Source organism: Cervus canadensis, chromosome 29 (genome assembly GCF_019320065.1).
Source record: "Cervus canadensis isolate Bull #8, Minnesota chromosome 29, ASM1932006v1, whole genome shotgun sequence".
NCBI classification, from domain to species: domain Eukaryota; kingdom Metazoa; phylum Chordata; class Mammalia; order Artiodactyla; family Cervidae; genus Cervus; species Cervus canadensis.
In genome coordinates this window covers 43,068,161-43,094,096 of record NC_057414.1, presented here as the reverse complement: position 1 = coordinate 43,094,096, position 25,936 = coordinate 43,068,161, and the positions used below count along the sequence as shown (strand labels likewise).

Below are 25,936 nucleotides of genomic sequence, written 5' to 3'. Positions count from 1 at the left end.
CCTGACTCAGAAGCGGTCCCCGGTGGGTACTGCTGCGCCAGGGACCGAGGGTTGGAAGACAGACTCGCGAGCCCCGAGCGCACGTAGAAGCCTAGGGCCCAGGTAGCGCCCGAGGGGCGCGCGGCGACGCCGCCTCCAGCCGCGATTTAAAGGGCAGCGAGGGGCGGAGGGATCCTTTCCGACAGCTCAATAAGAATCCCTCCGCCGCGAGCTAAGCGCAGCGACGACTGGCCTCGTCCTCTCAAAATTCGCTTTTTTGTCCCTCCGCCGATGGAAGCAGCCGGCGGGGGAACTCATTTCTTTCTTGGGTTTCTCCGCCTCCCCAACCCCCACCCAACCCCCAGTCCCGTAAAAGCAACAGAGGCGGCCGAAGAGGCGTGAGCTGAAGTGGTGTCCCTCCGCCCGGCCGAGGGTACTCCTTTTCGTGTCCTTCCACCGTTCCCGGGCGGCGTCCGAGCGGCTCACCGGGGGCGGCGACGCGTCTGCGGCGCGGACGGCGAGGCTCCGGGGCTATGAGGTGAGGACACCCGGGCACCGGAGACGGCACGCGCGGCGCCAGGACCCGGGGCGCGGAGTCGCCAGGCCAGCGGCTGCCTCCGGGATTCCCCGAGGCCGCGCGAGAGGCGAGGTGAGGCCCGCGGCGCGGGGGCGCAGGGGGCGCGGCGCGGTGGGGGCGGGGGGCTCCGGCCGCGGCTGGGACTCATTTCCCGACAGCGGATGGAGCGGGCGGTGCTGCGGCCGGGGCCGCCATCTTGGATTTTACTCTTCCCATTTTTCTGTGGAATTATTTTTGGTGATTAATTTTCTTGAGGGACGAGGAAGTGTCGCCGGGCAGAGCGGCCCCCCCCCCCCCAGCGGCCCAGGCGGCTGGGCCTCGACGCTCCCCGAGGAGGAACGGGTAGCGCCCGGCGGTGAGCAGGGGGGCGGACGCCGGCGCGGGCGTGCGGGGGGCGGCGGGGCGCCGGACGCGGGCGGCGGGCTGGGGGCGGGCCGGCGGGAGCGCGGGGGGCGCCGGGCCGGGCCAGGGGTGGGGGGACCGGAGCCGGGGCAGCGGGGGCGGTGGGGACGGTCGGGGGAGGGGCGCGGCGGCGGGCGGGGGGCGCGGGCCCTGCAGTGGACGCCGCGGCCGGAAGGGAGCGGTAGCGGCCGCCGGGCAGCGCCGGGCCGGCCCGCGGCCGCACGAGGGGAGCAGCCCCGCCGCTCGCGATTGGGGGACTCTGTTTTCCCTCTTCTCCAATGGGCAGCCGTGAACGGTCTCGCCCAATCTGCTCTCTCCGTCGCGCTCAACTTTGGGTTGTTTTTGTTTGGGCTCGAGCCTCATTCCTGGTCTCCTCCCGGGCCGGTCCTCCGCCCCGCTCCGTGCCTTCTCCTGACGGCGGCTCCAGCACCTTGGCCCGGGTTGGCCTCCCTGGCCCCGGGCCCCCCCGCCCCCTACGCTTCGGCCCGGTCCCCCTCGGTCTGCCGGCGTCTCGGGTCCCGAGGACACGCGCCGGTCCTCCCAGAGTGACACGGTCCCCTTCCACATCCCCAGAGATGATGATCCGCGTCACCCCCAACTGTGAGAGTGGGGGAAACGTGAAGAAGGTGACAACGGGACCGGACTTGCTGGAATGGTATAGAAGCACTTGGGACGCAGAGAAAGTCACTCTTTGTCGGTTTGGATTCGTTTGACCCGGTTTTGGAGCTCTGGCTTCCGACCCATTGAGTAGGGGAAAGTTTTTTTAAGAATATTGAGGCGAACGTGTGTTCTTTGAAATTTAAGTTTTTCAGAACTTGCCAAACGAAATTCTCTTGGGGAGGGGGGGGGGAAATCTTTATTTAGAGTAGGAGGCAGAAGAATTGATTGGTTGTGATTGTGCTTCTTTTCATCAGGATCTTTTTAGATTTAAAGCGTTTTGATGTAAAGTACAGTGGAGCATGGCTTAATAAGATCATTGGTGGAAACAGTTGCCAGCTGAAGCTTTTTTCCTTCCCCCTTTGGTCTTTAATAGTAAGAACACGCCTATAACTTTTGGTGATTAATTGTCAAAGTATAAGCATTTTGAAGAAGGAAGGGGAAATCAGTTTTGCCTGAAATCATCACAGATAATTTGTACCTACCAGGAAACTGAAGAGTTACTTAGTATAGACACAAGTTTACCTTGTAGCCACATGTTTAGCGCCTTCACCACAGGTGTGGTCCTGTCACTGTGGGGCTCGCTAGATTCCAAGATTAAAGTCCACAAACGCTTTGATCCCAGCACGTGTGGGAACTCGGCCCCTTTTCCAGTTTCTAATCACTCAGCAGTCTCTTCTAACGTCCGAGCTCGGGGCCCAGCAGTTTCCCCTCTGCTGTCTTTTGGTCATGCCTTGCCCAGCACTCCTGCGCTCCCGGCCCCGGAATGACACTCTTCAGAACGGCCTCATGAGAGTGTGACCTTCTGGGTAACTCTTCCACACCGCACAGAACTCTTACACACGTGCAGAGACTGAGCGCTCAGGAGAAGGCACGCTTCTTGTGTGTTCTCTGAGCAGTTGTTATATTGTATTTGGCTATTTACTTGCTCATCCCCTCGGTCTTCTTGCCAGCTTATTGAGTTATCTCCTCTGCTTTGAGCAGGTGCTCAATAGACACTTGATGAAAAATACTCATTTATTAATAGAGCTTGCTGATATATAGTTGTTCAAAATTCCTGCGTTCTACTGTTATTACAGCATTGCTGTCGTTAACATAACCACTTAGTTTGAGAGCAAAAGGAGTGATGGGGATATTTACTCTTCAAGGGGAGAAGAGAGTAGGGCTTAATTTTTTACCCATAAACTTTGAAACTAAACAAAGTCATTTCCAAGTGCTGTCTTGCCTGTGTTTTCATTTGTCTTCTTGTGCACACTGAAGTGCTTCTGTTTTGAACTCTCCATGCCTGAAGCAAATTGCAGTGGGCAGTGTGGGGATCTAGCGGAATATGCATGTGAAGGAAGTGGCTGCAGGTTGTTTGTGTCTTTGAGCGTTGAGTTTTGTGGGTGGGGCATGTTGGTTTACAAATTTTCCCTTGGGTCCTATATGTCTGGGATTGAATCTGGTTTCTCTTAGTTTGAGTGTCAGTTTGTGGCCTTGTAGGACAGGAGCGTGTGGCCTGATTGTGTTGCACAGTCATTTATTTGTGTGTGTAGCATGGTAGCAGCTCCCTGTCTACAGGAATGCCCTTCATACAGCTTAGGAAAGCAAATCCTTTCAGACAAGTGGTGTCGATTAATTATCCTGTGCCTGCCATATATGAGCTTTACTTTCTCTCCTCTCGTAAAATCCTTCTTCGGTGGGCAGGAGTTACAGGTCTTTGTCAGCCCTGGAACACACTAACTGCTAAGTTTTCCACACAGTGTTAAAGATGGGGATGTGTGTCTTTGTTCCAGTGTGTATATTAGTTTCACAGATACACTGAGGAAATGAAGGCAGAGAGCATAGACAGCTGTGTCTCAGGTGGAGCTCTGTGCAGTAGAAGTTTTATGTGTAAAGATGTAACTCAGTTTTTCGGCCTGATTTTTAGTTACTTTTTATTTGGAGGGAAAATGTATTTGCTGATGTGTCTTGGTGTAGGGGACGGTTTTAATTGCAATAAAAAGCACACACTTAAATTTACTAGTGCGTGAAACTAGCCAGTGCACTTTAAATTGCAAGTATTAGGAGTTCTAACCATTAAAACAGTGATTTGAAAAGTAACTTTTTTCTTGGATAGTCTGTCAACTTTGAAACCTTAAAAAACATACTCTGTTTGAAGCTCTTAAGTATGAAATGTGATTGAACCCTGTGGTTCTCATGAGGGAGCTCCATGGAACAAGCTGTACAAGGAAGGGTCCTAGTGAACAAGTCAGGAGTTCCACTGGGCTTAGCAAGTTTCACAACTTTCTTTAAATTCTATCAACTCTACATTTCATTCCCCCCAACCCCCCCCCCCCCAAAAAAGAAACCCTGTTCAAATCTGGTTTTACTTTAGTTCTTACTGTAAGCCCTTTCTTTCCCCGTAATTTGGTGTTTCCTAGAAGATTAGAAGTGTTGGTTGAGAGGAAATGTCATGTTTAACCAATAACTTAACTCTGTATTTTCCTACTAATGTGACTGGAGTTTGTCTTTGTCCAAATCAGATTACAGAAAGTCTGAGTAACTTTTCACTTACAAAAAGGTATCTTGTTTTATTCAACAGACACGTCCTCAAATTTTAGTCATGCACATCTTACTTTACTTGCTTTATAGGACTTTACTATTTTAAAGTTGTGGAATAGAGAGAATCCATCTGTGCAGGAAAGACTCATTACTTTGTTTTTCTAAACCCACATTAATGTCTAGTTTTAAAAAAAAACACCACACTTTCCTTTTGATCCCCATGTTGCTCAGAGGCAGTGGATATATTGTCTTTATATAGTTGGTGACGGAAGCAGAACTGTTTGCATTAATTCTAAAATATTCTCACAGAATGGAAAAAAAAGTCACTGATTTCCATAGTCATTGATGCTCTGAATTATGTTTTGCTTCATGATTTTCCTTCCATTAGGTTAAAGGGTTCCTAGGACCACTGGGGCACTTTGATCACTCACTGCCTCTGTCTCCCATGCCAGCCACATTGGGGGTTGGCTAGTATCTGTGTAAGACAGACTCAAACACTGCACAGTCTTTTCTAAGGATATACATAATTTTATAGTATAATTATACATACAATTATGGGGCTGGGTGAAGGACCACTGGACTAAGACTCAATACCCGTGTTCCAGTCTGCTCCTTATTTGTTTAAAGCATTGATGGGGCCAAGCCTTAGTTTCTTCATCTGTAAAACAGCTAAACATTAATCTCTGACATCACTTGCGGTTCTAGAGTATACTCTTTTACACTTAATCACCACCCATTTTCTCACTTCTGAGAGCTAACTTACTCACTTTGCCATCTCTCCAGTTGGTTTACATAGTTCATCTGTGTATTTCACATAGTCTTTCCTCCTTGTTTTGAAATATTATTAAGTTGATGGTACAGCTTACAATCAGGCTTCCCTGGTGGCCCAGTGGTAAAGAATTCTCCTGCAATGCAGGAGATGCAGGTTCAATTCCTGGGTCAGGAAGATTCCCCTGGACAAGGAACTGGCAACCCATTCCAGTATTCTTGCCAGGAAAATCCCACGAGGAGCCGGTGAGCTACAGTCCATGGAATTGCAAAGAGTTGGACATGGCTGAGTGAGGACACACGCACAGCTTATGGTCAGTTGGGTTTTAGAACTTGGAGACGGGGATCCCAGAAGTTCGATTCTTAAGGTCTGTGTGGCTTCCACGTCTCTGTGGCTCCTACTTGTCAGCTGCATTTCTGCGGGATGTCCTATCTTCTGTGTTAGGAGAGCACACAAAGACAAGAGCACGTGAGAAGCCTTTTTGTGGGTGATACACGTGTGCCTCCAGACTTCAGCTAGGACGCTCGAGTTCTAGACCCAGGCTAACTGTTTAAGGCAGCTTGACTTCAGGAAGGCAACTTCGTTCTGAGCTTCAGCCATCTCATTTGTAGTGATAATACCTGTCTCACCTATCTCATAGCGTGGCCAATCTGGGGAACCCTTGGTACGTGTGTTAGGATGGAACAAACACGGGGCTGGGGCGTCTTTATGGGAGCACCAGGTCCGCAGATCTCTTGTGACGCTCGGATTGCCGCTCAGGTCTGAGGCAGAAGCGCCCTTCCAGTGAAGGTCCTGCTGCTGCTGCTCTGCTCAGCAGATACCTGGCTTTCACAGGCTTCCCTTTGGTTTTGCAAAGGTCCCCCACTCCGTAGTTGCCTTGTGCAGTTTCCCGAAAGCGGAAACTCTCGTGCGCCCTCTAGTGTTTCCTGGACGCAGGCCGTATTCCAGCACCACGAACAGTGCCTAGAGGCTCCCAGCAGTTTCTTGATAAATACTGAATTGAGTTGTTTCTCGGTCTGCAGAATGATTCATTTTGTCTGTCTGATTTTTAACAAGGTTGAAATATCTGATACAGTTTAACCTCTGAAGAGTATTTTCATTTTCAAGAAAAGCCCTTATGTTGCATGTTGTGAAGGGATATGTATTTTCAGCAAGAAAACTAACATACTATTAGGAAGATGGAACCCCCTCCCCCCTCCCACCTGCTGAAGAGTAAAGGCGGCTGGCTGATCCTTCAGCCAGTGAGCCAGTAGAGGCTGGAGCTAGAGAGACCAGATAGAAACCTACTTCTCCCTTCCCGTCACAAAAGAGACAAAAAGTCCAAAAGTCTGATTTTGGACTCTATGGGAGAAGGTGAGGGTGGGATAATCTGAGAGAACAGCATCGAAACATGTATATTATCAAGTGTGAAATGGACCGCCAGTCCAGGTTGGATGCATGAGACAAGTGCTCGGGGCTGGTGCACTGGGCTGGTGCACTGGGATGACCCAGAGGGATGGGATGGGGAGGGAGGTGGGAAGGGGGTTCAGGATGGGGAGCACATGTAAATCCATGGCTGATTCATGTCAATGTATGGCAAAAACCACTACAGTATTGTAAAGTAATTAGCCTCCAACTAATAAAAATAAATGAAGGAAAAAAAGAGAAAGAAAAAGACACTTCATTCAGAGGAGGATTTAGACCAAGCCAGTTGCCTCAGAAAATGTTTGGTGGGTGGGTGTAGATAGATCAGGAGTGTTTTTGATCCAAAAAGGTGATTGGGTTTCTGTATTTATGCTTTTTGGTTTATTCTTGATTATTCAATTGGAAGTTTGTCCCCACATTAGTCTGTCCTTGTATCCTACTTGTTTCCTTTATAGCTCTTACCAGAACTTACTGTTTCATACTTGTTTGTCTCTCATCTCATGCTATACTCTGAGCTCTGTGAAATCAGGATCCATGTCTATTTTGTTTTAGGGCCTTGCTCTTCAAATATGAGGCAAAATATGTTTAAAATTTTGTTTGAGTCAGGCTTATATTGCTTTCTTGTATGGTCAAAAGTGTATATGTAGTCTTTCAGCATGGCTTTTTTCTCATTCTTTAAGGCTTCCTCTTATTTGTGAAATGAGGGTGATGATAGTTGTATAAGTTATTGTATATTTTTAATGTTTTATGATACAAATTGTGTTGTATAATTTGCTATTTTATTGTATGTTTATGAATATTAAAGATCTATTGTATATTTAAGATACTGTGATATGGGTAAATGATATGATATATATGAAGTTATTAGCACAATTGTTGGATCATAATACGAGCAGCCAGGTGGTCCCTGTGGCGTTCAGTTCTTCGTTCATGTCTGAGTGGACACTTGCTTAGCTGTGTGTTGGGCACTGGTAAGCATGTAAATCCATGGCTGATTCATGTCAATGTATGACAAAAACCACTACAATATTGTAAAGTAATTAGCCTCCAACTAATAAAAATAAATGAAAAGAAAAAAAAAAAAACAACAAAATCTGTAGTTCCTCTGTTAACATGCGAGGTATATTCAGTGATGTTTAATTATACATTGGTGCCAGAAAACACACTGCTTCTCTTCAGGAGCAGTAGGAAAAGCAGAGCTGATCTTAACTCTATCATAAATGAGCGTCTTGCTCCTTTTTATTCTCTTGAAACTTTGTACTTTTTCTAATGGATGAGGTGATGTGATTTTTTTTTTTTCCCCTGTGAGAATTATGGTAGGATGAGGAATAGGGAATTTCTATTTGATTCTTGACAGTTTTGTGAATGATATATCAGCGTGCCTGGTCTTCTTTTCTTTGTTTCTTCCTTAGTTACATGAAAAGAGGAGATAATTGGAGACCTTTATTGTATTAGCAGTTTCTGCTCATTTAATCCTTGTGCCAGACTTCTCTTCTTTTTACTAATGAGACATTAGCTAGGTTGAGTGACTTGTCCATGGTCACGTTGCTGGAGAGTAGTGAGTGAAGCCAGAGTGGGCCCCGGGCGCCCTGCCCCTCCCGAGCCACAGCCTGACCCAGGGTGTGCGCTGCCCTCGGCACAGGCTGCCACCCGCAGACTCTGTCTTGGCCCAAGGCTCGGACTCAGCCCAGGATTCACTTTTTGTAGGTTTTTCTCACCCTTGTCTTTGCCCATAAGAGTTGATGATTCTTTGTTCTACTTCACTCAGAGCTTCTCGGGAACTGTGGGCTGTACTTACAGGGTCTTGCCACTAGGTGTCATCTGTTGATAGAGGAGTAAAATGCTGTTTGGGTCCCAGAGAGGAGGGTAACAAAGGAAGCATCCTTGATTTTGTTTATGGGCGCTCCTAGGTGAGCAGGTGGAGCAAATGTGGAGAAATAGGGAAGGAGATTGGGGGCAGAATTTCCCTCAGCAACCACATCAGCTAAGACCTTTATTTTAGAGATATCTGCTGAGACAGTTGGAGGCACAGATCTTTCTTACATAGAATCCTTTGTTGTGATACATACTGGTGTACGTATGGTGTATGTAAAAAGATGCTTTGAAGCAGTATTTTCTGTAATGAGGAGTTTTACATGCTCAGCTGTAGATCAGTGGCCAAATAAGTTTAAGTGTTGTAAACATCTGATTGTAGACCTTCCAGTGGTGGCTCTTTTGCTGTTTAAAATGGTCTGTTAAATGAAAAATTTAATAGTTTTAATTTTTAATTCTTGTGGTAAACATATATAAATATATAATGTTCCATATGATGCTTCTAAGGAAGGTTTTGGTTAACTGTGCTTAAGCACGGTGCATGAGTAATTAGATGTTTAATTGAGACACCAGTTGTATCTTCACAATCCATACAGCTCTCTCTGTAGCCATGTTGATACCTGAAGTTGAAGGGGGAAGTGACTCTTAAAAATGTATTTAAACAACTGTTTAAAGGCGCTTAACATCTCCTGTAATGTGTTGAAAGTTTATGTGTTTCTGGAGTCTAACTGGAATGTGTTTTTACTTTGGTTTACTTTTTCATGGTCTCTGTGTTGATTTCCTGTGCGCCCTATAAAATACCACAGGGGGTGGCTGGTAACAGCAGACGTGTCTGCTCTCAGTTCCAGTGGACCAGAGTCAGGGTCTGGGTGGGGCCCCCTCCAGAAGCTCTCGGAAAGCCTTGTTCTTTGCCTCTCCCAGTGTCTGGTGTCCATGGCATTCCTTTGCTTGTGGCTGCCTCTCTCCAGTCTTTTTGTCTTTTTCTCAAAGTGTCAGTCAATCAGTCAGTTTAGTCGCTCAGTCGTGTCCGACTCTTTGCGACCCCATGAATGGAGGCACGCCAGGCCTCCCTTTCCATCACCAACTCCCAGAGTTTACTCAAAGCCGTGTCCATGGAGTCAGTGATGCCATCCAGCCATCTCATCTTCTGTCGTCCCGTTCTCCTCCTGCCCCCAATCCCTCCCACCATCAGGGTCTTTTCCAATGAGTCAGCTCTTTGCATGAGGTGGCCGAAGTATTGGAGTTTCAGCTTCAGCATCAGTCCTTCCAATGAACATCCAGGACTGATCTCCTTTAGGATGGACTGGTTGGATCTCCTTGCAGTCCAAGGGACTCTCAAGAGTCTTCTCCAACACCACAGTTCAAAAGCATCAGTTTTTCGGCGTTGAGCTTTCTTCATAGTCCAACTCTCATTTCCATACATGACCACTGGAAAAACCATAGCCTTGACCAGACGGACCTTTGTTGGCAAAGTAATGTCTCTGCTTTTTAATATGCTATCTAGGTTGGTCATAACTTTCCTTCCAAGGAGTAAGCGTCTTTTAATGTCATGGCTGCAATCACCATCTGCAGTGATTTTGGAGCTCAAAAAATTAAAGTCTGACACTGTTTACACTGTCTCCCCGTCTATTTCCCATGAAGTGATGGGACCAGATGCCATGATCTCAAAGTGTATGTGGTGTCAAATCTCCCTTTGCCCTTCCCTTTTAAGATCACTTGTGATGACATTTACGGCCCACCTGGATAATCTCTTTCATCTCAAAAATCTGATTTAATCATGTTTCCAAAGACCTCTTCCCTTGTAAACTAAAATTCACAGGTTCCAGATTAAGACATGATAGCTATCTTTGGGAACCGTTTTCCAGCCTCCTTTCGAGAAATTGTTGCAACCAATAACCTGGTTCCATCCCTGGGTGGGAAGATCCCCTGAAGAAGGGAACTGCTCCCCACTCCAGTGTTTTTGCCCAGAGAATCCCATGGACAGAGGAGCCTGGTGGGCTACAGTCCATGGGGTCACAAAGAGTCAGACACGACTGAGCGACTTTGACTCCACTAGTGGGATTAGTGACGCCGTCTGTAGCCATCCTTTTATCCTTACGGGGTGGCTGGAGTATCACTGTGCACTGGTGGGGAACTGCTGTCTTCAGGCACCATCCTCTTGCTGGTCTGAGTGGGGCTTTGCCTCCTGAGACTGCTTGAGAAAGCTGTTGAATTGACTGAAGCAAGATGCATATGAGTTTGTACAAAAGCTGGAAGAGAAAAGCAGAAATGATACTTTTTCAGTAGCTCTTTTCCAAGTGTAAAGACCTGTTCTTTGGCTCTAAAGTTTGGTGCTAGATAACCCGTGAGCACGGAATCTGCTGACAACTCCAGCTTCGGAGCAGCGCCCTGCCCTGGGGGAGGGCTTTCTGCTGAATTAAGGGGAAGAGTCATCCCTGGGACTTCTAGCACTAGCATTGGTTGAACTCTGACAGGTCATCTGAATTCTTGAATGAGATTTTTTTCCTGGCCGTGTTTACAGGAGCAAGTTTTAAGGTTACAGGTGTGGTAGCTTTCATGGTAGTTTTCTAACAAATTGTCAATGTACAGTTACCCTGTCAAACTGCATTAGAGTCTTAACAGTGGAGGAGTAGTGATCCCATGTGCTTCTGGTGGCTCTGCAGGGCTTCAGCTGGTCTCATTTCGTGAGTTATTACTGGAGGAGTCCGTGGAACCTTGGCTATATGTTGGATGCGGATGAATTTGGAATAGTCATTGACAGAGATGGACAGGAATTCTTTGGTACGTATGTTATAGAGTCCTGTTGTCATTTGAGACTTGAAAGAACTGATAATCTATAATGTAGCAGTTAGGTTTGAGACTGGAAAGGGGGATATGATACAAGTGGACCTGTGGTGTGTTGGGCCTTGTGATGGGTTCCAGTGATATGAAAGTGTACCTTATCTTTGTTATGCTGTGTGGGAAAGGCAAGTGTCATCAAGTAATACATGAAGAAGTGAGTACAGTTGTGATGAGCACTGTGAAGGAGAAATATTAAAGCATGTATCATGGCAGTCTGCTGGGCTGAGGACTGGGAGGTGGGCGCGCTGACGGGCAAAGCCCGGGGTGTGCTGTTTATTCTTTTGAGGTGTGCGTCTTGTTTGCTGTTTCTTCTTTGGGCAGTGCCTTCTTTCATTTCTATGCTTTTTATTTGTGTTTGTCATCTTGTGCTTATTTTAAATACAAAGCTCCTGGGAGTCTGGCGTTGTGACAGTGTGAGCATCAGAGTCCACAAGCATTGAAAACTTGTAGAAGGATTTCAATGACATTTTTTCACTTCCCATCTGCCTAGAAGTCTGGTTTTAATTGCTGCGAGTAAAGTTTTAGAAATTGGCTTTAACTTACATACATATGGATGATGCAGAAGGATTTTTGTGAAATCTGTTTTATTTTCCTTTTTAAACTTATTCTTTATTACAAAAGTGATATATGCTCATCTTGAAAAGTCAAACCTTTTGAAGAGTATGTCATGTAACAGTTAAGAAATTGCTTGTAATCTGTTTCTCCAAGATAAGACTGTTAACTGTTTGGTGTATTGAATTATTTTCTCAGCAAATTGTAACTGAATCACTTGAAAAATGTTTGTTCTGCTTTTTCTCAATAAAGATTTTAAAAAGTCCTCTAGCAAGCTAGAGCCTGCTTTTAAAAATGTGTTAACCTTTTCATTTCAGCCACTTGGGGAATTGTTTCCTTGTCAATGGATAATTTCTCTAAAATAAACTACCTTCAGACAAGTTCAGTTGGAAACTGGTTAGAGAGTTCTTGGTAATGTTATCAGAAGTGTGTCAAAATTTTTGGTAGTCTTTCAGAATCGATGTTTTCATTTTTTATAACAGATTTTTTTTAAATCCCAATTTGTATTTAGGATACCCAATGAAAAATTCCTGTCCAAAAGTTTTAAGTGAAAAAGAACTGAAACCAGAGTTCTCAAATTGGAGATGAGCAGCTGAGTTCAAAGGCACAGTTTATGGTCCGTGTGAGTGTCCATAAAGGACACTCTCAAAGTGGGAGGCTGGGAGCATGTTGACATTTGTTGAGGGTCCGTCACTGGAGATAGAGTGGGCACATTTTCTATGAAACACCTTTGTGCTTTCTTTGGAAACTGGAATTTCAAGTATTGGGGGGAGTGGGTTGTTTGTTTTTTCCCAATTATAAAGAAATAGGTTCATTGTCAGTGTTTTGGGGAAAAGTCTTTTTTTGATGTTAATCCCGTTCTCCCAAAACAGCCATTGCTGTCTGTTGATGATTTGGAATTTATGATGGTGTGTGTGTGTGTGTGTTACCTTAGTGGTATTAAAATGTGGTCAGTCTTTCCTCTTTAAACACAGCTCTAAAGAATTCATTAAATACTTTCCTCTTTAAATGCATCTCTTGTTTTAGCAATTTTCTGGTACGTTTTGTATTATCACAAGTTGTGTGCCCTTTTGTTTACATTTGAATTCTCCAGGTCAGAATACTGGAGTGGGTAGCCTTTCCCTTCTCCAGGGGATCTTCCCAACCCAGGGATTGAACCCAGGTCTCCTGCACTGCGGAGAAGGCAATGGCACCCCACTCCAGTGTTCTTGCCTGGAGAATCCCAGGGACGGGGGAGTCTGGTGGGCTTCCGTCTGTGGGGTCGCTAAGAGTCGGACATGACTGAGCGACTTCCCTTTCACTTTTCACTTTCATGCATTGGAGAAGGAAATGGCAGCCCACTCCAGTGTTCTTGCCGGAGAATCCCAGGGACGGGGGAGCCTGGTGGGCTGCCGCCTATGGGGTCGCACAGAGTCGGACACGACTGAAGCGCCTCAGCAGCAGCAGCAGCTCCTGCATTGCGGGCGGATTCTTTGCCAGCTGAACTACAAGGGAAGCCCTTTACATTTGAGAGTAGAATCTGAAGTATGGGCATCCTTCCCCACCTGTGTTGGTCCAGTGAAACCCTTCCTGTTGTGTTAGTGTCAGATAAACTCCCAGCTGGGCTTCCCTGGTGACTTGATGGTAAAGAACCCACCTGCCAGTGCAGGAGATACAAGTTCAGTCCCTGGGTGGGGAAGATCCCCTGGAGGAGGAAATGGCAAGCCACTGGTTATTCTTGCTGGGAAATCCCATGGCGGAGGAGCCTGAATAACAGCAAGAAACCCCAGGGGCGGGTAGGAGTAGGGGAAGGTGTCCCATACCAGAGCACAGTGACAACTGCATTTCTCTAGAGCCCAGTTGGGTCATTTTTGTGACACCTATAAAAACAGAGGGGGCAAAGCCTTGTACAGACACTTCGGAATTCTGTCCATCAGCATACTCCCTTCCTGATAACTAGTAAATCTGTTCATTTAAAAACTTAACAAAGATCCTTAGAAACTCTATCAAAGCATGCTGGTCTCAAATTGACCTATCGTCACCCTCTGAATGTTACAGGTATCTTTTCTGACACCTGAAATTTAGACTCTTTTTCTCTTCTTTGAAGCAAATGAAAAGAACTTAGGAGTCTCTTTACTCATGATTCTTTATATTCCTTTCTGCCATCTAGTTCTTTCCCCGTGAGCTCATGTTTCAAGACATTATGTCCATTTCAGAAGTTCTCTGTCCTTGCCATGAGAGGCTCACAGCGGCCCAGACCCTCAGAGGTCTGCCTGATGAGCCCTGAAGTCTGTGCCCAGCCGGCCTCCTTCCTGACATGCGGAGCCCTGATTTACTCTTGCTTCGCCTGCTTCCTCACTCATTGCTCCTCTGGGTGTCCTCAGCTGCTGTTCCATCATCTGGAGCTCTAAATACCTGGCCCCCTTGGCTCTTGACTTCTTCCCTCTGTACTTCCTCGCTGGGTGATTCCACCTGGTCCTGTGGTTTGACCTCTCACTAGTCCTCAGCTCCCGAATGCGTACATCCAGCCTGGACCTGCCCTCCAGGGCCTTTTGTCCAGCTGCCTAGACATCTCTGCTTGGACTCTTTTAACAGATACCTCAAACACCACCAAACCAAACTCCTGCCCCCTGGCCCCTACCAAAACCTGACCTTCCTGTGGTCTTAGTCACCTCCATAACTTCTGAGTCCCTTCTTCCATTTGCAAGCATATCTGAGACCTCTTTCTTCCACACAGTATTAGCAGATCCTGTCAGCAAAACCTTCTGAAAGGATCCCTGAACTCGACCACTTCTCCCCCGCTCTGCTGCTGCAGGCCACCAGTGTCCATCTCTCCTGTTTATTGCTGTGGTCTCTTAACTGCTTTTCTCTCATCCTCCCAAATTGTTAGTTGCTTGATTAGTATTGCTCTTCCAAACGCATTCAAGCTCTTCTTCATAAGAGCAGCCAGCAGAGGCCTTTACCACTCAACTCCCATCCCTACTGCTTTCTCACTGAGAGTTAATGCCTAGGTCTCAGCCAGGGTTTGGAAGCCCCATGTTAACATTGTGTTTTTCTGGGAACCTCTCTGGCCTGCCTCCTGCCCCTCTGACCCCCTTCCCTTGCTCCAGCCACACTGGGCTCTGCTGGCCCTCCCCCCCCGACTTTGTACCTGCCCTTTGCCTGTGCTCACTCCCCAGTGCGCCCCAGTGCTTCGCCCTGTGCCACCTGGGTTCCACCTAGAACACCCCCTTCCACTTAGAAGTGGTTTTATCTTCTCCAAGGTGCTGGCGTTTATTTGCCAATTTGTGATTTCCTGGAGCTTTCTTCATTAGAATTTAAGCACAGATGAGGACAGAAACCTTGTTTGCTGCATCCTCAGTGACTGGAGTGTAGTAGATGTGTGATAATTTTCATGATTTTTTAATTGTGAAATCAGAACAAAGAGTGATTTGTAACTTTTTAGGCCATTTAAGGAGTAGCCAGTACTCCTTTCTTAAAAATTTTTTTCTGCCAATTTTGGGATAAATTTGAGGTGATTTTAACTTTTAAATACGGCTCAGATACTGTCAACCAAGTCAAGACCATGGTACTATTTCCATGTGAACCTGCTGGGTTCCAGGCCAGAGAGACTGCACCCCTCCTCTGTTGGGAGAGGGAGCCACCCCATGTCTTCAGCTCCTGTTTCTCCTGTGAAAATACCTACTTGTGTTAGCTTTTCAAATTCCATCTCCACCTTTAATATGAAAGTGTTCTTCCAGCTCATCGTCTTGTGGGACTGATCATGCCAACGAGAGCAGATCCTGCACGCATGAGGGCAGAGCAGCTGATGACTAGTAGAGGATATGTTTATTTTGAGCTAAAAATTTATATACATAGCCCCCCATCTTTGCTAGCTTTACTAAAACTGCTTTCACAGAATATTCATTGTGAGCTGAAGCCTTTTGCTGTAATGATAACTGTTGTTATCCAGACGAGTGGAGAGTATTGGCGCCTCTGCTAGAATATGGAATATACCCAGACATACGTGCAGTGTGTTCATTCTAGTGAAATTCAGCCATGTCTTCTGATTGACAGAGTGCTTGTTACTCTTTGGTTCCTTAACTTCAAATAAAATAGTTATCAGTTGACTGCAGTATAATTCAGACACCCCGGGTTACGGATTTGCTCCTTTTTTTTAGTCATTAACCTACATTTAATTGAAATTATGTGTAAGTTAGAGTGGATCTCAGTCTGTTCTCCATGAACTGAGTCAGAGTGTACTACTAAAATGATTTATTGGTGAACTTTCTGAATTCTTGGGAGAAATTGGGTTGGTAGGTATAATTTCCTCAAATTAAAATTTTTTATTCTTTAATTTTCCTTAAAAATTTGATATCTGTTCTTTGCCCTAGTAGATGAACAAGTAACTTAGAACAGTAGTTCAGATGCTGGAGTTGCATCAAAATCCCCTGGAGGACTTACTAAAACTCAGATTGCTGGGCCTTGTCCCAGGTTTTCTACTTTTTTCCTCTGACTGGGAGCTTGGTTGGGGCTGAAGGGTTTTCTGGGGAGCTGATTTGCTGTTCTTTTGTCTCTTAATTCTATATAAAGCCACATTTCTCTTTTCTATTTCATATAGTTAGCTTTTGTTATCATTGAGGAGTATTAGGACTTCTAAAAGAGGCTTAAAAACACATTCTTTGATCGTTATCTGTAGGTCATGTGTTATCGGCATACGTGGACATTCTTGAGATGAACTTCCTTCTCACTGTTTTCTCTGGAGTAGGGTCAGGGGTGAGCCCGGAAGCGCTGCGGTGGGTGCTGGGGAGGCCGCTGGTGGGGAGGGGCTGCTGCCTGCGCCAGCCCTGCTCCAGCCGCGGTGCCAGGACAGGCACCTTGAGGAAGAAGAGAACTGGAGGTCAGGTTGTAAGTTACAGTCTAAACAACACGGACGTGCCAGCTCCTGTGAGGTGATTTAGATCACAGTCTCATTTATTTATTCTTTCATCAGTTGAGTGCCTTTGATCTACTTTGTGCTGTGCTAAGGAAAAGAAAAGTAGGTTCTTGTTTTCAGGAGCTCTCAGTCCCTTACAGAGGCAGACTGTTGTGCAGTCCCTAAGTCCTGTCCGGCTCTTGGCGACCCCATGGACTGTAGCATGCTAAGCTTCCCTGTCCTCCACTATCTCCTGGAGTTTGCTCAGATTAATGTCCATTGAGTCGGCGAAGCCATCCAACCATCATCCTCTGTTGGCCCTTTCTCCCTCTGCCCTCAATCTTTCCAGTATCAGAGTCTTTTTCAATGAGTTGGCTCTTCGCATCAGGTGACCTGAGTATTGGAGCTTTAGCTTCAGTTTCAGTCGCTCCAATGAATATTCAGGGTTGATTTCCTTTAGGATTGACTGGTTTGATCTCCTTGCAGTCCAGGGGACTTTCAAGAGTCTTCTCTAGCACCACAATTCGAAAGCATCAATTCTTCAGTGCTCAACCTTCTTTATAGTTCACATTCATGAACTCTTACATTTGTACATGACTAGTGGAAAAGCATACTTTGACTATACAGACCTTTGTCAGCAAAGGTCTGCTTTTTAATATGGCGTGTGTGTTTGTCATAGCTTTTCTTCGCAGGAGCAAGCGTCTTTTAATTTCATGGCTGTGGTCACTGTCCGCAGTGATTTTGGATTCCAAGAAAATAAAATCTGTCATTGCTTCCATGATTCCCCCTTCTCTTTGCCATGAGGTGATAACGACCCGATGCCATGATCTTAGGTTTTTGAATGTTGAGCTTTAAGCCTGTTTTTTCACTCTCCTCTTTCACCCTCATCAAGAGGCTCTTTAATTCCTCTTTGCTTTCTGCCGTTAGAGTGTTATCATCTGTGTGTATCTGAGATATTTGATATCAAATATTGTTGGTATTTCTCCTGGCAATCTTGATTCCAACCTGTAATTCATCCAGCCCAGCATTTCGCACAGTGTACTCTGCATTGAAGTTAAATAAGCGGGGTGACCACGTATAGCCTTGACATATTCCTCTCCCAGTTTTGAATCCAGTCCATTGTTCCATGTCTGGTTCTAACTTGCTTCTTGACCTGCATACTGGTTTCTCAGGAAATAGGTAAGGTGGTCTGGTATACATCTTTTTAAGAATCTTCCGGTTTGTTGTGATCCATACAGTCAGAGGCTTTAGGATGTCAGTGATGCAGAAGTAGATGTTTTTCTGCAGTTCCCTTGCTTTTTTTATGATCCAGCAGATGTTGGCAATTTGATCTCTGTTTCCTCTGCCTTTTCTAAATCCAGCTTGTATATCTGGAAGTTCTCGGCTCATTTACTGGTAAAGCCTAGCTTGAAGGATTTTGAGCATTACCTTGCTAGCTTGTGAAATGAGCATGATTTTAAGGTAGTTTGAACTTCCTGTGGCATTGCCTTTCTTTGGGATTGGAATGAAAACTGACCTTTTCCAGTTCTGTGGTCACTGCTGAGTTTTCCAAATCTGCTGGCACGTTGAGTACAGCTCTTTAACAGCATCATCTTTTAAGTTTGAAATAACTCAGCTGGAATTCCATCATTTCCACTAGCTTTGGAGGTGGCAGACAGGCCTTCACTATAAGGCGACATAAGGGCTTTCACCCAGTTTTATAGTAGGGTGTCTACCTGGATTTGAGAATGAGGGTCAAGGAAGACTTCCTGGAACATGTAGAAATTAGACAAAAAGACCAGTTGTCTAAGTGTAAATATAAGATACTCTATCATTGCTAGGAGATACTGTTTTATTTAATAAAGTATATTAGTTCAAAAACATTTAGCTTGTAACTGGTGTATCAATATTTTACTTGCCTTTACCTATTTAAGCTGTGGCATTTTTCTGGGTTTAGTGAAGCCTACAGGAACAATCAAAAGATCGGTACAATAAGAGCTGTAGACTAATTGAATTTAAATAGTGAAGGAACTAAGAGAAAATATATCTTTGAGAACAATTTAAAAGTATTCTTGATATGGATCTGCTGATTTTTACCTTCTTACACCTAAGCATGTTGCTCTAACACACATTCTACTTCACTGTGAATTCACACAGAATTCCTGTGATGTCAGAGAGACTGGAGGTCAAGTAAAAATTAATATTTCATATTTGTGTTGGGTATCAGTGATTATCTCCGGCTATACATTTCTGGGAGTTCTTCAGAATAATTTATCGTGTACTTTTCTGTGTGTTTGGGAAAAGTGAGGGGAGATGCCCTGTGCTGCAGTGAGAGCGCCTTGGGCAGCAGTGCTGGGCCCCTCTCCGGACGCTGCTGCTGCAGGCCGGGGGGCTCTGGGTGTGCTGCCTCAGCACCCTCTGCACGCTGAAGAGCTGTACTGAAATCTTAAAACTCCTTTAGCTCTGTTGTTGTCCTTTCCTTGAGCCTTTTTAGTCTGATTTATGTTAAAGCGTAATTTGTAATGAGGTGATGATGTGGACATCCTCTCTCATTTCACTACCAGCAAATGCCATCTAGTATACCTTCTTTTCCAAAGGTTCTTACATATGATAAGCATCACTCGCTGTCCTCGTCATTTTGTCCCCAAATTCAGCCAGTTAAAATTCAGATAGTGAGGGAAACCACTGTACTAGCAAATATAATAATTTCAATTTTTGTTGCCGATGTAGAGAAAGCTAAGGCAGTTATTTCATGATGAGCAGTATTTTGATATTTGAATGTTGGTCTCTTAAATACCCTTAATGCTGATTGCAGACTAACAAAACTCTTGTGGAGAAAGCTTAACTTAGATGCCTTTTCTTCAGCTCCTCAAGAAGAGAAGAAGCAATTTTTCTTGTAATTTATTCACAGAGTTAATACAATTTTCCAAAACTTGTAGTTTGAGCAAGTATTGATATCTAGCTATACCTCGATATCACAATAATAGGAAGCAAAGATGATTCTTGTTGGTAACTGAGAGATAAATATTTGTTGAACACTTACTAGTTACCAATCTCTATTAGGAGCACAAGCGAGGAGCAAGGCAGAACGAGTCTGGGGGCTCTGTAGGCCTCAGCCTGATGGGAGGAGGGGGAGCCAAGACAGTCTGTGAAGAGTGGAAACACTAATTGTTCAGTTACTTTTAATACTCTGAAAATTGCTCAGGGGTCTGTGTAGCATGGTCTTTTATGTATTTATCTACCCATTTTGTTCTGTTTTTCGTGTTTTGTTTCTGTTAGGAGAGAACGTTGAAATTATTCTCTAAGCTATTTGAAGAAAGTGACTAAATGCACCTGGGTCAGGCTGTCTGTGGGTATGAAGTGGTTGGGAGAATCCAAGAACATGGTGGTGAATGGCAGGAGACATGGAGGCAAGTTGTCTAATGACCATCAGCAGAATCAATCAAAATTGCAGCACGCGGGAAAGGACAGCGTGAAGACTGGCAGAAACGCAGGCGAGAGGAGGTCGAGCAGATGTATGTACACACTTCAGCTGTCGCTCTTTTAACTGTGATGTGGGGCAGGAATTCTTTCCACTTTGTCATTATGTATTCTTAGTTAACAATGTGGTTCTTATACTCTTTCAGACTTGTGTCAACTTTTATTCTCATCCAACATTGTGTACAACTCGTTTAATTCTTAATATAGTGTTTTTATATCCATAACTTTAAATTATTTTCTGTAGAATTTATACCTGAATGGTTGCTTTGTTCTATTAAAAATATTAAAGGACTGCTATTAAATTTCTTTTAAGTTTAAACTGTGTTTTTTTATGTTTGATGTAAATGTAAGTATGTATTTCTTTGAAAACTTGCAGAGTGATATGAATGATAAAGTCAGCCCTCATTTACATGTTATGTGGAACTTAAGGCAGCTTTTAAAATTTTCATCGTTTCTTCTTTTTATTTAGGGTGAATAGTTTATCCTAACAGAGAAGGACTGTTGACAATGAATTACTTTTCTACCTCAGTATCTTTTGGTTGATAATGAGGCTACATATTGAGAGTTCAAGAAATTGTAGATTTGATCCATGTTTCATAGCTCTTCTAAGAGTAGTGAATTGCCCCAGGATAAATGTAAACCTGTGAAGATGAATAGCATTACACTGGATGTTATTGGGCAAGAATGGTGCAAAAAGAGTGTCAATGATGAGGAGATGCATCATCTTAGATAAAAGACTTCAGTGACTTCATCTGACACCAGAACCATAGGATACATGGAGCAAACACTCACAAAGCTGAAGGAAGGAGTAGATGATTCAGCAATAATTTGGAACTTCAGTTCCCCACTTTCAATAATGGATAGAAAAGATAAGCAGAAGATGAAGGAAAGAAGACTCAAATAGTACTCTAAATCAGCTCTTCCTGACAGACTTCTATTGAACACTTCACTTAACAGGAGCAGAACACACATTCTTTTCAAGTGCACATGAAGCATTCAGGATAGACACAGAGACTAAGCCATACTTTAAGCCTCAGTAAATTGAAAGGATTGAAATCATACAATATATGTTCTGACCACAGTGGAGTTAGATGAGAAATGAATAACAGAAATTTGGGAAGTACACAAATATGTGGAAATTAACTCACTCCTAAATAATCAGTGGATTAGAGAAGAAATCAAAAAGGAAATAAGTAAATAGTCTGAGACGATTGAAAATGAAAATACAACATACCAAAAACTTATAGAATGCAGCTAAAGCAGTGCCTGGAGGGATATTATAGTTGTGAACACCTGTATTTAAAAAAGAAGGAAGATTTCAATCAATAATCTAACCTTTTACCTTAAAACACCAGAAAAAGAGCAAAACTAAACCCAAAGCAGGAAGAAGGAAGGAAATAGAGTAGAAATGAACAAAACAGAAAACAGAGAAAATGAGCAAAGTTCAAGAAGTTCATTCTTTGAAAAGATCAACAAGAATTGGCAAACCTTTAAGCAGGATTGATTAAGAAAAAGAGAATACTGGAGAATGAACAGCAGAAGGGACATTATGGTTGTTGTTCAGTTACTAAGTCACGTCCAGCTCTTTGCTAGTCCATGGACGGTGGTACAGCAGCCTTCCCTGTCCTTCACTGTCTCGTGGATTTTGCTCAAACTCATGTCTGTTGAGTCAGTGATGCCATCCAACCATCTCATCCTCTGCCACCCTCTTCTCCTGTCCTCAGCCTTTCCCAGGGTCAGGGTCTTTTCCAGTGAATCAGCTCTTTGCATCAAGTGACCAAAGTAGTGGAGCTTCAGCTTTAGCATCAATCCTTCCAACAAATATTCAGAGTTGATTTCCTTTAGAATTGACTGGTTTGCTCTCCCTACAGTCCAACGGACTCTCAAGAGTCTTCTCTAACACAACAATTTGAAAGAAACAGTTCTTCTGGAAGCTGTGGGATTGAAGGACATTACTGCTGCCTTAGAAAAATATAAAGAATTATAACAGAATACTATGAAAAACTGTATACCAAGAAATTAAATAGATTAAGTGAACAAATTTCTAGAAAGTAATAAATTACTAAAACTGAATTAGAAATTTATACAAAATCTAAATAAACCTATATATATATAGCAAGTAAAGAAGATTGAATCAGTAAATTTAAAACCAAAAACAGAAAACACTACCTACAAAGAAAAGGCCAGTATTATCCTTGTACCAAAACCATCATAAGAAAAGGAGACCTACAGACTAATATCTCTAATAAATATGGATGCAAAAATCCTCAGTAAAATACTAGTCAACCAGATCCAGCAACAGATGAAAAGAATTCTGTGGCATGCCCAAGTGGGATTTATCCCAGGAATGCAAGGTTGGTTTAATGTCTGAGAATCAACTGATGTGATACCATATCTGTAGAATCAAGGACAAAAACTGTACTATCATCCCAATGGATGTAGAAGAAGCGTTTGACAAAATCCAGCGTCCTTTCAGGATAAATGCTCTCAGCAAACTAGGAATAGAAAGGAATTCTTCAACCTGATAATGCTTAATGTCATATATAATGGTGGATGGTTTCTCCTGAGATCAGGAATAAGACAGAAATTTATCCGTTCTCATCACTTCTGTTCAGCATTGTACTAGAAGTTCTGACTATAGCAGTTAAGCAAGAAAATGAACTTAAAGGCATCGAAATTGGAAAAGAAGTAAAACAATCTCTATTTGAAGATGACATGATTGTGTATATAGAAAGTCCTAAGGAGTCCACTAAAATATTATAATAAATGAGTCCAGCAAAATTGCAAGATACAAGTATACAAAAATCAATTGTGTGTCTATACACTTTCAATAAAGAATCAAAAAATAAAAGTAACAGTTTTGTTTACAATGGCATCAGAAAGAAACAGCAATACATTTAACATAAAGTGTAAAACTTATACTCTGACAACTATAAAACATTACTGAAGAAAAATTCAAGAAGATCTAAATAAATGGAAAGACATCCCGTGTGTGCTGTGCTTGGTCTCTCAGTCATGTCCAACTCTTTGTGACCCCATGGACTGCAGCCCACCAGGGTCCTCGTCCATGGGATTTTCCAGGCAAGAATACTGGAGTGGGTTGCCATGCCCTCCTCCAGGGGGTCTTCTCAACCCAGGGATCGAACCCAGGTCTCCTGCACTGCAGGTGGATTCTTTACCAGCTGAGCCACCAGGGAAGCCCAAGAATACTGGAGTGGGTAGTCCCTTCTCCAGGGGATCTTCCCAACCCAGGAATCGAACCAGTCTCCTGCATTGCAGGCAGATTCTTTACCAGTAGAGCTACCAGGGAAGCCCCACAGATTGAATGTAATCTCGATCAAAACCTCAGCTGGCTTCTCTGTAGAAATTGACAGGCTGATCCTAGAACTCTTAAGAAAATTCAGCGGACCCACAATAGCTAAAACAGTCTTGAAAAAGACTCATACTTGGAAGATTCATACTTTTCAGTTTCAGAGCTTACTACAAAGCTGCAGTAATCAAGACAGTATTATACTAGCAGTGGATAGACATATAGTCATGAAATAGAATTGAGAATCCAGAGAAGGCCCTCATGTTTGTAGTCAATTGATTTTTGACAGAAGTGAGAATGAAATTAAGTGAGGAAGAATAGTCTTTTGAGCGATTGGTTCTGGCCAAACTGTATACCCACATGCAAAAGAATGAAGTTAGACTGAACCTCAGACCATATGTGAAAAATTAACTCAAAATGGACTAAAGACCTAAATTAAATGCTTAAACTGTAAAACCCCCAGAAGAAAACATATGCATGAGTTTTCATGACTTTGGATCAGTCAGTGGTTTCTTGGATATGACACTAAAAGCACAGGGAACAAAAGAAAAAGGATAAGATGAAATTCACCGAAGCTGCAAACTTTAAGGAATACCATCAAGAACGTGGAAAGACAGCTTACAGAATAGGAGAAAATGTTTTCATCTGATAAAGGACTAGTATCCAGAATAAATAACTCTTGTGGGCTTCCCTGATGGCTTAGTGGTAGAGTCCATCCGCCAGTGCAAGAGACACAGTTTGATCTCTGGCCTGGGAAGTCTCCACGTGCCGTGGGGTGGGGCAGCTAAGGTGGTGTGCCACAGTACTGAGCCTGTGCTCAAGAGCCCAGGAACTGCAGCTGTCAAGCCCACGTGTGGCAACTACCGAAGCCCGTAGGCTCCGTGAGAAGCCATCGCAGTGAGAAGCCCGTACCCTGCAGCTGGAGAAGAGCTCACACAGCAACAGCGACCCAACACAGCCAAATAAATGTGAAAAGAATTCTTACAAGTAAATAATAAGAGACAATTTAAGTTTTTAAATGGGCAAGGGATCTGAATAGACAGACGTTTCTTCAAAGATACACAAATGGCCAGTACATGAAAAGATATTCAAAATCATTAGTCATCAGGGAAATTCAAATCAAAACCATAGGGTACCCCTTCACAATCAGTAGGACGTCTGAAATCAAAAGGACAAATAGTGACAAGTGCTGGTGATGATGTGGTTGAATTTAGAGTCCTCATGCACTGTTTTTGGGAACATAAAATGGTGCAGCCACTTGGAAAACAGTCTGGCAGTTTCTCAAAAGGTTCAGCATAGAGTTACCACATGACCCAGCAGTTTCCATTCCTGGATATGTACCTAAGAGAGTTGGAAAACATACGTACCCACAAAAACTTTACTTGAATGTTCATGAGAACCTTATTCATCATAGCCCAAAATGGATGCAACCCCCGTGTTTTCATCAGCTGATGAATCAAAAACAAAATGTGGTCTATTCATACAATTAAATATTCTTTGGCCTTAATAAGGAATGAAGTACTGAGCATGGTACAATGTGGATGAACCTTGGAAACATGCTAATTGAAAGAAGTAAGTCACAGAAGACTACATGTCGTATGATTCCATCTATGTGAAATTTTCAGAGCTAGGCAAATCCATAGAAACCGGGTAGATTAGTGGTTGCCGGAGGCTGTGTGGGAGGGGAAAATGGATAGTAACTCCTAGTAGGTATGAAGTTTCTTTTAGGGATGATGAAAATGTTCCAGACTTTATTTCGGTGATGGTTACACAATTCTGTAAATACGTTTAAAACCATATTCTGAATTGTATACTGTAAATGGGTGACTTGTATGTGAATTAAATTTTAATAAAGCTGTTGTAGGAAATATAACAACTTTGATAGTTGTACACATACCTACATGCAAAAGTTTGACTTGAAAACAAATACCCTTTGCCAGGGACTTACATGTAAGTGTTTATTTATTTATTGGAAGAGTGGATGAAATGGTTAGACCTCTCACTTTGTCTCTCATTCTTCCACCTTTTAATTTTGAGAGGCTTAAAGTTACACTGCTGGTATCCTCTGTAATTACATGTGCTGTCTTCATGAAGACTCAGTGACATGTACATCAAACTTAAATCAGCACTGATGAAGCTTCATCTGTACAAATTTAGTCTTCCTTTCCTCTCTTTATATTGTTTTTCTTACACAGTTAAACCCGTTTACTTTAGGTACCTTTTTCAGTCACTTCCCTATTTTTATCCATTCCTTCAAAACCTGTTTCAAACAGGTTAGTTAGAAACAGGCCTCTTAGTCTCTCTCTACCTCTTTCCCCTCTTCTGCTACCTAGCTCCATAACCATAGGCAAGTTTCTTAACCTCTGGGCCTCAATTTCCTGCATATTGGGGATGATAATCATACATCTGCTCAAAAGCAGGAAGCTGAAGGTGTAACACCTTGATGTTCCTTTTTAGCTCCTTTGAGATCTACCCTTCTGGCACTTACTGCAGAGGGGTCTTGCGTTCCTCTTGTTTCCTTCTCACCCCAGCCCTGTCTGTAGTGGCCCTTGATGCTGTCTTGCTACCGTCTCCTGTGTCTCAACTCTTCCTTGAATGGGCAAGTGAGGCATTTGAGCCAGAGTGTCACAGCTATCTAGACCCTGTTCTTGGGAAACTTGGTAATATTATCTAACAAAAATGCTCTCAGTAATTGAGTTAATTTACTGCATTTGGTTTTTCTGTTTTTGCAAAGGGTACTCAGTTTTTAATTGGTAACATTGATTGAAGTAGCAGTTT

General features: G+C 43.7%; 1 protein-coding gene across 3 annotated transcripts in view; it reads left to right on the top strand.

Moving 5' to 3' along the window:
* The first annotated feature begins 289 nt into the window (after positions 1-289).
* The window catches only part of KMT5B (lysine methyltransferase 5B), a 53,145-nt gene continuing 27,498 nt past the window's right edge, over positions 290-25,936 (top strand). Inside the window, exons 1-2 of one of the 3 annotated variants that reach the window (XM_043451197.1) lie at positions 290-628; positions 19,648-19,883. In XM_043451197.1, the coding sequence (XP_043307132.1) occupies positions 19,724-19,883 (160 nt within the window). In that variant the 5' untranslated portion in view covers positions 290-628; positions 19,648-19,723. Of the gene's footprint in view, positions 629-723; positions 912-10,786; positions 10,905-19,647; positions 19,884-25,936 lie in introns of those variants that run through there. The other 2 variants (XM_043451198.1, XM_043451199.1) reach the window with 2 other exon arrangements.